Below are 12,736 nucleotides of genomic sequence, written 5' to 3'. Positions count from 1 at the left end.
GAAAAAGTTTCAATAATCCAGTGATTTAGTGGTTTTTCATAACCAACTTTTGTTAAAAAAAGTTACAAACATTTATAAAACTGAATAGTTGTTAGGAATTTTCACAAGGTAGGAAAGGGTTCTTAGAATTGACCTCATTATGTTAAATATTCATATGCGCCAGTATTGAATCATGTTGAATATTGAATGTTCGACAATCTGAACATGTTCTAAATCTGGAGACCCTGGCAAACCTTTTTACCACCCACACAGGTGTTTTCGCTCTCTTTACATGATTAGATCTCTTCTAAAGGCTTGATTGACACATCTCTGATTCTGCTGTTTCTCCAGAGAAAATGAAAAAATGTCTCATGCAATCGCTGCTGAAATATTATCTCTCTAATGAGGGTCCGGTGCAGAATGGTTTGCATATTATAAGAAAAGTAATGAAAAGAATGAACAGCCCTGTGGTGTAATTTTAGTGAGTTGGTACAATCAGAGAATAGAAAAGCTTGCTATAATTTTGGGAACTGGAAACAAAGATTATTCTTCTACTTTTATTTCCATTTTTTGTAAGTTTGCCTCCTGTTTTTTTTAAAATGGGTTTTGGTTCAGCAGAGAAAAGAAAATCTTCCGTGGTTGATAAGATGAGCAAATCATTATATTTCTTTTGCTTTTATTTGTTTGAACAAATGGTTTTTAATATATTTTGGTTTGTTGTTGAATCATGCAACAGATTTTACTATAATTACATCCGTAAATGCATATTTTCCTGCATTTTAATACTCTGCAGATTACGCTCCACGCTTAAAATGTAAGAAATAAAAAAAATGCAAATCATATGAAAAACTATGTTTGAGTTGATGGTATTCCATTTATTTTTGTCCAAGCTGTTCAGACTGAAATGGCACATTATTTAGTCACCATACCTTCACATCACACCTCTGAAACAAAGTGAGAGAAATGTTGATTTCCCCCCTCACACAGTTGCACATCGCATCTTCACATAGATGAAAACAGATTGGTTGTATGTGCAAGAGTGTGAATGCGCTTGGATGTGTTTTGACAGATTTACCTCTCTTCTCTTGCAAGGTTTATGTACCTGTGCTGTCTGCTTACTGCACTATAAATTAATACACTTTCTTCTTAGAGTAGAGGCATTGAAAGCTGTGGAATTGATGTAATGCAATATTACACAATATAATCTACATTATATTTTATTTTAGGTTTACATCTGAAGCCGAGTTCAGGACACAGAAGCATAGCAGTGCACAGTATTGAGACATACAGTAGGTGTTAGCTAAATATGTGCTCTTGCTCCAAAGACAGTTTTAAAAAAAGTTTTTGCTCTTTATCCATTGGAAATGTTTAAGAAGGCGTTGAATGTTAAAATTTCAAAAGAAGATTTGATGCTTTTTCCAACATGACTTAAAAATCCAGGCAAAAGTTAAAGTTTCTTGTCTGGCAACAAAGCTAACTCACCTTACTGTAACCAGATCTACCTAATGATACAAATAAGACTGATTGATTGATTGATTGATCTTCCTCCTTCCACTATTTCATGAAGGGCGCAGAACTAATTTATCTTATACAATTTCAATTAAATGCATACTTGTTTTTCTTGAATAAAAAATTCAAGGACTATAAATTGTTTTTGCAAGAGTTTGTATGCAAAACCAAAGAAACAATCAATATATAAACTGAACCAAAAGTGAATAATTTCTCCATACAAGTTTGTAAAAAAATAAAAACAGTTTCCAAGCTTTTATATCAGAAACACATTGTTTGACACTCGTAGTTTCTTTAGCATAAATTAAGGCTTGTTATTGATCTTACCTTCCAGTGATGAGGAGGAAGAGCGTGAGGATGATGAGAAGGGTGAAACCACCGACTGCTGCTGTTACAATGACCAACACCTGGCCCTGATCAGAAGCCATGTCAGAAGCTGAAGGTTTGGAAAAAGCAGGAAAAAAAAGGGTTAACAGAGAGATAAATGAGACGTTTAGGAAAGAACAAGTAAATAAAAAAACAAAGGAAACAGAAGAAATAAGATTTTTTTAAAATTCAATGCAGCACGCGAACACCGTTCACATTCGTTTGATGAGCAGATATTATTGAGAGATGTTTGATCAGCTCTTTGTCCTAAAAAAAACTGTCAGCTTTTCTTATTTGGAATGATTCATTTGCCTGCTGCTGGTTAATTAATTTTATTCATTCATGAAATTGTGATTTAGTCCATGATGATTTGTTAAAATTGGGCCCATTTGATATTCATGATTTTCCCTTTTCTGTGTCTTGTCAGAAGGCTAACGAATCCCAGATAATTGAAAGATGATTGCTATTACCAAACTTATTTCTATAATATTTCACGCTTAATGAATATAAATTAGAGATGGTGGAGCATGGTGATTAAGGCTTGTGTGGGTGTATGTAGGTGTAATGCCAAGAGCATGGAAAGCATGTGTATGAAATGTGTCCCTTTCACTTAATAAAAATAATTACACAGCACCCTGGGAGAGGATGAGTGAAAGTGATGATGGTCGGACCACAAATGACAGATCTCAGCTTAACACACTTTTCACATCTGAACAGATGCATTAGATTGACAGTGCTGGAATGAGGTCCAGTCAAAGAGGGGCGACGCAGCAAAAACAGATGACAAGCGAAAGACAAAGGAGATAAAGACAAAGAAAGAAGTGACAGAAACACATGCAGCTGGAAAAAAAAAAACGAGTGTAGCGACACTGACTGGCAGGTGGACAGACAGACAGACTGACAGAGAGGGAGAGAGCGGCAGGGGCCAAACCTGCCTCCCCTTTTAGATAAAAGGCCAGGCAGTACAAAGGCTTGGCCGTGCAGCCTCTGATCTGCAGATAAGGCCAAACTCTGCAGCTTTGGAAGCAGAGGGCCACTGTGAAGCCAAATCACCTCTTTCTCAATAAAACCTGACCCAACATAAAAGGGCAGCTGGACCTTTGTACTTTATGAGCATGTAATAAAGCTACGACTGACAAAAACATACAAGGAACGCTGTGATTCAAAACACACTGAACAGAAAAGGAGTAGCGTCAGTTTCCCTTGATGACTGTATTTAGTTATTAGTTTCTGTGGTTTAAAGAATTACGCTAAATTAAATTCACTCTCCAGAACATCCAGGGTTTTTAGCTGTGAAAAGAAAAACCCCTTAGTGAGAAGTAGAAAAATTCTTAACATCCTTTTGCCTTTAAAACTGAGCTTTAGTTTATGAACAAGAAATCAAATATTTGAGCTTCACCAGGTGAAAGTAAGCAAAACTAAAAAATGAGAGTCAGTGTAGAAATCTGCAGTTTTGCAAATGATTTTCTGTGCAGGAAGTTTTTGTATTTTTGTAAATTGTATGCACAGATTTGTTTAAAAAAATCATCTGTTTGACAATATTTGTAGGAAAATTTCTGTCCCTTCTGCATCTTTTACTTCAATTTTTGTAACTGATTTTCTACTTGCTGGCTTTCTTTTAAAAGATACTCCCAAAAAACATTGGTGTTTTTAGTTTTTTAACATTTTTTTCCCACTTTGTTAAAAATAAATAGCAAATGGGTTGACAATTAGCATGTCTTAGTATTAAGCATGTGCCACTTAGTTATAATATGATTAGAGTGAGTAAAAATACAGAGTTATCATTATATCACCACATTTGGAGATAAAATAGTATGCTACATTATTTGTTACAATTATAAAATGACCAATAACATTCATTCTCGGTCTGTGCTGTTTGCTAAAGAAAACATTTTAACTCATTTATGTATGTTTTAAGTGAAGGAAAAGTGTAGTAGCGTTCTTTCAGCTAGCTAGCTGGCAGCAACAGGTGAGGGAGGGGCAGTAGCTTCTCATCAAAATGACATAAACAAACTGAAGGTATGGTTTTAAAACCTTAATGTTAAAAAAAGCTTGTTACATTTTGATACTGGAAACAAACTTGTGCCAAGTTTGTATCAGAAGCAGGTGAGGCTCTTACAACAAAATACAGTATATTCATCCAAAAACAATTTAATTATTCAAAGTTTGGTTTCTGTTTGTATTCTCTAATGTTTCTGATAGTTAAAAAAATTCTTACTTTCCCTCAACCACAGGTGTCAGACTCCAGTCCTCGAGGGCTCAACTGTGTCGAAACACCTGATTTACATAATTGGGTAATTAGCAGGACTCTGTGGATCTTAAGTACATCAGAAGATAAATGTTTTCATATAGACGGGTTGGAGTTGGAACATATTCAAAACTTGCAGGACACTGGCCTTCAAGGACTGGAGTTTGACATCCTTACTGTAAACTGAAGGAGACTTCTAGGGAAGTTAGTAGAAGAATGAACTAGATAGATTCCTAGAGATATAAGTGCTTGACACATAACTGTCTGGTGGGATGTTAATAACACTACAGTTGATAAATCATCATATACGTCGCCGTTTACAGACCAGCTGTGTTTCATTGTCCCCTTCTACTTCCTTCAGCTTCACACTTCTAGAAAGGCTTATGGATGGATGGATGGATGGATGGATGGATGGATGGCTTGACAACAAATGCTGAGAATAGACTCCATTCACTGCATGTTTGTGCGTACCGTGGTTTTAGGCTGTCTTTTTTAATTTAGAGGATAGATTATGTAAAATGTATTTTATTGTAATCTTGCTGTAGCAGCTAGCTGTGCTGCAGTGGCTCTAGTTTATACATGAAAATTAACAAAAATGTAGATCAAAGGTCTGAAACTTCAGTCCTGCAGTACCAGTGGCAGTGTCCTGCTGGATGCATCTTTGCTCCAACACATCTGAATTAAATGAAAAGTTAATGACCTTTTGCAAAACTTCCTGACCTGGATACAGCAAGAAGAAGCATCAGCCTTCTGATTGAAGTTGGTTAGAGGAGGAATGTAACAAAAAGTTGCATTCCTGCAGGACAGTGGCAGTCCAGGACCAGCGTTGCTGACCTCTGCTGTAGATTTTGCAGCAGAGATCAGCAAAGATTGTGCTTTATTGAATTTATTTATTTTTTGTTATCATTTCTTCCTTCATACAATGTTATTTTGTACTGCTTGTGTAAAATAACATTGTTATTATTTTACGCTATATTCATCAACACACTGCAAAAACACAAAATCTTACCGAGTATTTTGGTAAAATATCTCAGTACACTTGAAATAAAACAAAACTAACTTACAAATAACTTTTTAGCAAAACATAGACACTTGTTTGATATGTTCCACATCTTGCGGAAAAGTTACCTTTAAGGAAGTTTGTCTTATTTCAAGTGTACAAAGATGTTTGCACTAGAAACTAGACAAAAATTATTTGGTAAAATTTATGGTTACACATTTATAGTAACCAGTTAGAATAATACCAAACTGTTTTCTTTGCTCAGCATCTTTCCCACATTGTGTTGAAACAGTTACATTTGCTTCGTGATAGCACCTGTACAGTACAAGTGCATTTGTATAAATATTTGTTTATTTGTGACCTTCAGGCTGTGAGCTTCCCTGGATGCTCCTCCAGGCAACATGAGCTTTATTTGACTCTGAGCTGCTGTCTACAGCAAGAACCTCATATTCCTGACTATGGAATAAAAAGAGGAAATGACAAAAAACAGCAAAGCTGAGATTTTAGTCAAGCATTGTCAGAGAATGGCAATTTTAGTCAAAGCTTTGACCAACTTTTTATTGTCCAAAAAGAGCTAGCAATAGGGGCGATGGATGTTTTAAATAATAATTTCTCCAAATTTTACCTTTCAATAGTGTTGTTGCAAAAAAGGTCTGTGTTTGAGACAACCAATGAACAGAAAGCAGCACCATGAAGAGGTTTACATTTTAATATTTGCAGCAAATAGTGAGTACTCACAGTCACCTGTAGTTTGGTATTCATATTTTGGTGAGTAGGAGCTGAATCCACCAGCTGTCCGGGTACGAACGCTGAAGATGTACCAGGTTGCTGGTTTTAAACCCGAGACGATCACACTGGGAGCTCTGGTGTGTGTTGACGAGTAGCTCAACTGCTCTTGTTCCTGAAAGGAAAAAGTGGAGCAAGAATAACAAATATTTATTTCAGCAAATAAGAACCAGTTTTGACCAGATATGAATGCAGTTTTAGGGCGATTTTATCAGTTTAAATTAGGCCCTTTTCCACAATCCCTGGTCTTTTAGAGCGACGTTTACCCTAATCAAAATCACGGTAAACAGTTTTGTCAAATTACTGTCACATTCACCGCAGCTCGGTGACAGATGTTGAATGAGGGAGTGGCAACAAGAAGTGCCTTCTAGGCTGCATTCAAGCTCGCTTTCTGATCCCTTTTGGGAACACAAAATGACAGCGAAGAGATAATTTCCTCACAAAACTGTATTACAAACACTTTACCAGATGTTCTGCATAATAACTGTTGCTGTGAATAGCTAAGTAGAAGACATTCGAGAGACATGAAATGGAAGATGACACATTTCATTAGACCTCTAGGCAATATTTTACACATATATTAACATATTGAAAACAACGACAGGAAAAAAAAACCTTCAGAAATGTGTATTGGTACTACTTGTAAACACTCTTTTATAAGCATGAGTTTATATGAGTTGGAGATTTATGTAGCTATAAGTTTTGCATGCACTGAAGAATATTCATTATTTTTTTAAGGATTCTGACATCAGTCATTGTGAAAGTTATGTCAAAAACTACAGCTTGAACTTTTAGAAATATGCGTACAATACGGCTTGTACATATGCTCTAGAAGAAACCATTTTCTTCACCTCTATGCACTAAAAAACATGACATAATTATGCCATGTTTGTGTTGATGATTAGCTGATTTTCTGAAATGTTCAAAGAGGCTCTTGTCTTCCATCTATGTGTACAACTCAGTCCTTAATGTTTAGTAAATGACTTGGCTAATTGTTAATAGAATATTTTTGTATGGGTTAATTAGTGGATGTTTCAATTGATTTATGATGAGCAGATAGAAAATGTTTTCTGTTTGTTGAGATGCAGAATCAAAGCAGGACATCACAACTTCACATCCTTTCAAATTCTCCAGAATGCCTTTTACAGTCAAACTTTGATCTAAATTTCAAATAATCCTTCAAGCAATAATCTGGCAGTTCAGCCCTCATTTAGGTACCGCTGGTACTATTTCCACTGTTTATATAAATGCCATTTATTACTTACATTATTAAGTAAGAAAATTGCAGAGCGTACTTTGAAGTCCTTTAACCTTTTGCTGCACAGTAGTGATTAATCATTTGAATTTTTAGAGTGCTAGGCATCAATTTGGGGAATGTGACAGCTGAGTGTTGAAACAAGGTCTAAGAAGTCATTCCTTGAACCATCTCAAAGAAAATGTGAAGCCATAAATAGGCTTGTAAAAACTAATCAAAGTCTGGATCACACTTTTAAATTGAATTTGACCTTTAGGTCATGTAAGGACCTCAATGTTTCGCAAGAAGCCCTTAATTTTCCATACTAAGAACATTTACATGATTATCGTTGCTTAGTTATTATTGGTAATTTGTGTTTGTAAATGTTAATACATCTTAAAGATTGGTTTACACCATTGTGAATTGGTTGTTAATTCAATAAAGTGTAGTTTAGGTTTTATTGAATGCAGCATTCAAGGTGTAGTCTTAATGGATCCACACAAAAATTTGGGATTGGAAATAAATCTAAGGAATTTGGAAACCTAAAACTTCAAGTTAAACTACTGCTACTTTTTTCAATGTTTGCTTGGTGGTGAAGGGAGCTATTCTGCTTAAAGAGGCTGACTGGTCTGGAGTTTTTCAACCCTGTTTAGCTGCAGAACGGGACATTTTTATGCACAAAAAGAAAAAAAAATCTTTCGGCACCAGCATTATCTTCTTTAGCAGCTTGAGCAGTGGCTGCAGTGGCTTGCTTTTTGGACGGGATTACATGTACCAATGAGCCATGCCCACCCATGACCCTGTCACTTACTCACCACTGCATTTTCATTGGGCCACTTTTGATAGATACTGACCACTGCAGACTGGGAAGAGCCCAGAAGAGCAGCAGTTTTAAATAATGACCCAATTGCTTAGCTGTTTCAGTTTGGAAATGAACTTTTCTCAAATAATTGTGCTTTCCATTTCTCTTTCTTCTAGCACATGAGAACAAAAATTGTTCCTTGCAGGTAACAAAGGCCATGATGAAGAGGTACTCTGTGTTTTTCACTTTATCAGTCAGTGGTTATAATGTTAAACTCAACTGATGTTTATATATTTTAAAAAAGAAGAAAATATTGTCAAGTATAGCAATACTTTCAATACTTTCCTGATCTCTGACTCAGGACGCTTAGCTATGGATACATGTTATTGTGAGAATGTCAGTGATTTTCACTTCTGCATCAAATAAAGATAAGAAAATTACACCCAATTTGTGTATACACACTTTAAAAACTATAACAAATCATTGGTAGTGTGCGTTAATGTGTTTCTCCTAGAAAGTTGGAATTTATTTTATACATTCGGTATGATTTTCACCTTTTATGCTGACATTCACAGTGAAAGGTAGTAATGGCTGTTGCATCATGTGAAAAGAGAGCTGTCAGTATTATGAAAGGTTGCTCAGCGCGCAGCTTAAACACTACAAGTGCAAAACACTAGGTTTATGAAGCAGGAGAATAATATTCATAACCATATTTAAGGTAAATTACCAGAGACTTGTATCAAGAACGTGAAAACATGCCACCATTAGCTTAGCAATTTAGCAAACTAGATGAAAACATCAGTCAGCAAGAGCAAGACGTGAGTTTCTTAAGGACTGTTATTGTGAGGAGTCAAATTTCACTGCACATTCAAGTGACAAGACAAGAAATGTCTTTTTTTAACATCTTTATCAGAAACATTTCATAAGGAAGGGATAAGTCACGGCAATAGTCATGCAAAAGAAGTGTGACAGTCTACCTTTTCATAATATTTGACTTCATAGTCAATAATGGGAAGTATTGTTTCTTCGGGCTGCTGCCAGGAGAGAGCGATGCTGTTTGGAGAAGCCCAGTCCTTCTTTACAGCTCCCACCAGAGATGGACCTGTTCAGTAAACACACCAAGCAGACATAATTTATTGTGTGCTGACTCTATTGACATTGGTGATAAAACTTTCTAAGGCTGCGTGTCGGGGCTGTTGTGTAGAAAGCGTACACAGAGCGTGAGTGAGATCAGCAAATATTGGCTGCAAAAATGAATTTATTTAACAGTCTAATGAATTCACCTATCTACTTTAATAAGTCAGCCTCATCAAACAAAAACTTAAAACACAAAATTCAGAAGGAAACACTATTTTTTGGCATTTCTCTGTTTGCTCCATCAATGTAATGGTAGATGGAGAATACATCCAAAGATCAGAGCTAGTAAGAGACACCAATGAGATAGTATTGTTGTTTATTCAATATCCGTAAGGTACGCCTGCAACCTGCAATGCGATTTATTCTTAACAATAAATGGATTATTTGGAAAGTGATTTGATGTAAATGAAAATTGTCAGTACAACTCACCTTGAACTCTTTTGCATTTCACTGTCATCCTTGTTTTTAATATTTTAAAAACTGTATATAGACAGCAACTATGAAAGTTTTGTTAAATACTAAGAGCAGATTTTCCCTTTCTTTTCCTTTAGAACAGATGTGAGAGAAATCACATTTTGTTTTAATTTTATTTTAATTTGCACAATCCATTCTCTACCTTTCAAACATTTTGTACAACCTTGAATTTTTTCAAAACAGAACTAAAAATTAGTTTATGTCCAAATAAGTCTATCAAAGTTATGTGGTTGTTGTGTTACTTGGGTTGTAGGTGACAAACACCTGTTGCCAGTTCTTCTTTCAAAACTGTTTAAACTCCCAACACTACTTTCAGGTCTTGCCACAGATTTTCAATTAGATTTGAATGTTTTGTCAGACATATTAGTAGGCTTAGATATAAAGCATTACTTTGGAGATTTAGTTGCAAGGTTTGAGTGATTTCCCGGCTGGCTGGTAAATATTTTTACCAGACCTCTTAGTTTCAGTGAACAGCCATGTCTTGGTTTGCTCTCTATTTTTTGATGATGGTTTGAATAGTGGCCTTGAGATTTTCAAAGTTTGGGATATTACTAATAATCTAATCCTTCTTTGAGCTTTTTCCCAACTTTAATTCTGCAATTTCTGGTGCTTTCCTTCATCTTCATGATGCTTGTGGACAAATAAGCTCTCAAAAAAGCCTAAAAAACTTTTACAATACAGCCGGATTTATACTGAAAGTAGCACAAAGTTGTTCTGGGGTATGAAGACATCTTCCCACTACCCTTTTGAAATACTTTTAAAACTCTTTTCATATTTATGTCATACTCATGCACTAATATGTGTGGCTCTGTTACATAAATCCTATTAAAATGCATTGAAGTTTGTAGTGTGACAAAAAGTGAAAATGTTTAAAGGGTATAAAACTGTTGCAAGGCACTGTGCATGACTACATACTGTGATGATCTCTCAAAATGGCTGTCTAGTAGCAAGCTAACACAGTCTAACTGCATACAAAGGTTAGCATTTAACTCTCTTTCATGCATAGATTCACAGAGTCTCTTAGTAAAGTGAATGTTTAATGTGATAAAATGGTAATGAATAGTGAGGAGCTTCTAAAAAGCAAAAGTGAAATAGAGAGATTCTATTTAGTGAATCAGAAGCACCAAGGGTTGACACTCTTTAGTGAAAATTGCCATATGATCATGTAGTTATCAATATTTCTGTCTCAAAAAGTCTTAAGTTGGTGTACAAAATCATCAGTCTCTGTGTGATAACTTAATCTAGTTTCAATCAAAAATATGTTGAGCAAGGCATGCTTATTTTTCTTGCAGTGAACGGCTTTATGAATTTCTTCTGGATAAATAATTGCATTTTGCTCCCAGGAGACACAAGTCAGCAGATGAAACAGCTTTATTAATATACATTCTATCATCTAGTAAATATAACTTACTTGTTATGTGAATGCAAATGTAAGCTTGCTTTTTTCCAAGCAAACCCAAAGGGAAACTTAACCCTCAGTCAATATTTTTCATGTGCCTGGTTGAAGATGTTTTGCAGATGTCACAAAGAGATCTGGGAAATGTACGCTCTTAAGATGAAGAGAAAACATTAATGTGGAGAAATATTAGGGTAGGTTATAGCTGGCTGTGGGTTTGAGCTTGTTAGATGTTAAAAACAGTGTTGTATCTGATGGAAGCTAAATTAGAAAAAAAGTAATCTTTTTAAGACTCCCTGCAGGCTTTGTCTTTCACCCGAGTTATTTAAAATCTAATTTTTTGTTCAGTATGAAAAAGAGTGAAATAATGAGTAAAAACTGGATAGAACTAGATAAAAATGCTGCTATTCACATAAATTCAAAAATACCTTGGATTTCACCTGCCTGTGCCTTTAATTCCAGGAAGAGCTGTGTGAATAACATCAACCATTTCATGGCTGAAATCAACTTTTCTTTCTTAGATCTTTGAAAGATAATATATTGCATACAAAAAGAAACTGCAGTTCAATGTTCTTTGAAAAAATTAAATTAACTTAGAAGTTATACTGTATTTATAAAATATATCCACAAAAACTGAGATAATGTAGCAGGACACATTTTTTGTAGTTTTACCCAATTGTGCGTTAAAATACTGTATTAGGATTTAGTTTAGAGATCTTTGTGGACACCATTTTTAATTAACTATGAATATATGTTTTTATTTGAAGTGAGAAAGTAGGTAGCTCTTTAGTTGCTGTACTCTATGGACGTTTTATTTGGTTCTATTGAATTCAGTTGTGAGACTGTCAATGTTATCTTGTGTCCAAGATGCAACCTGTCTCTTGAAAACACTGAGTTTCTTCATGACTTTGCAAGGACAAATAGGGTAAAAATGTGGGAAGGATGGGTAAAAAACCCCATTAATTTAACCATATGTTATTTGTTAATTAATTTATAACAATAGTTATTCGTTTCAGCCAATTCCATTGTAACCAAGCAGTGACTTTCATAATTTGTTTTGGTTTACAACCCATGTCAACCGCCCAGCCCTGTTTTGTTAAAACCACACAGGTCCCTCCAATCAGTATGTATTTGAACCAAAATTACTCAAATTAGATTATTCTTAGCTTGTCATTCTGTAGGTTATTTAAAGACAACATACAGAAAAAAAAGAGAATACTTTCACATTCAAATGTTTGCCAAGCACAGAAAAATGAAACATACCTAACTCCCTAAGAAAAGAATAAACTGAGCTTCAATTGAGTATTTTTTGTAAAATGTTGGGATGACATGTTGTGAATTAGTGTTATATAAATAAACTGAATGTCCATGAAATAAGGCAAGTCAACATGATTGATAAAGTACTGGTAGTGCAACACAGAGGTGCAGGATCCAGAGTAGAAAAACAGCCGCGTTCACATTATTAAATGTGTTTTAATGCATGGCTTCTCCTTAATAACCCATCCTTAATAGGCTTTTTAAAATTTCGTAAGTAGTCTGAAATGCTAGCAAAACTTGACCAAAATAATGTCATGCGTGACTTGAAACAGCTTATATTATTAGCATAGTCATTAAGCTCAAAGGGCAGAGTGTGTCTCTCTGTGTGTAAGCGTACATGCATGCATACGAGAGGGTTTTTTTGTCTTAAAAACAATATGAAGCAGCTGAAGTAGAAAATAATTCCCTACTTTACAGGAAATAAAATCAGCCAAAGCTACTGACATGCTATTATCTGTTATTAATACATATTACCTCTAATATGACCA

The 12,736-nt window shown here is 35.1% G+C and overlaps 1 protein-coding gene across 1 annotated transcript in view; it reads right to left on the bottom strand.

Moving 5' to 3' along the window:
* The window catches only part of LOC114147836 (ephrin type-A receptor 6), a 188,103-nt gene that overhangs the window by 35,935 nt on the left and 139,432 nt on the right, over window positions 1-12,736 (bottom strand). The window contains exons 6-8 of the mRNA XM_028022512.1: window positions 8,902-9,026; window positions 5,841-6,003; window positions 1,816-1,924 (exon numbers count right to left, since the gene is read on the bottom strand). Coding sequence (XP_027878313.1) covers window positions 1,816-1,924; window positions 5,841-6,003; window positions 8,902-9,026 — 397 coding nt within the window. The remainder of the gene's footprint in view (window positions 1-1,815; window positions 1,925-5,840; window positions 6,004-8,901; window positions 9,027-12,736) is intronic.

The sequence above is a fragment of the Xiphophorus couchianus genome, chromosome 7, assembly GCF_001444195.1.
Source record: "Xiphophorus couchianus chromosome 7, X_couchianus-1.0, whole genome shotgun sequence".
Classification (NCBI taxonomy): Eukaryota; Metazoa; Chordata; class Actinopteri; order Cyprinodontiformes; family Poeciliidae; genus Xiphophorus; species Xiphophorus couchianus.
Note: the sequence above shows the minus strand (reverse complement) of the source record. Positions and strands in the feature narration are given on the sequence as shown.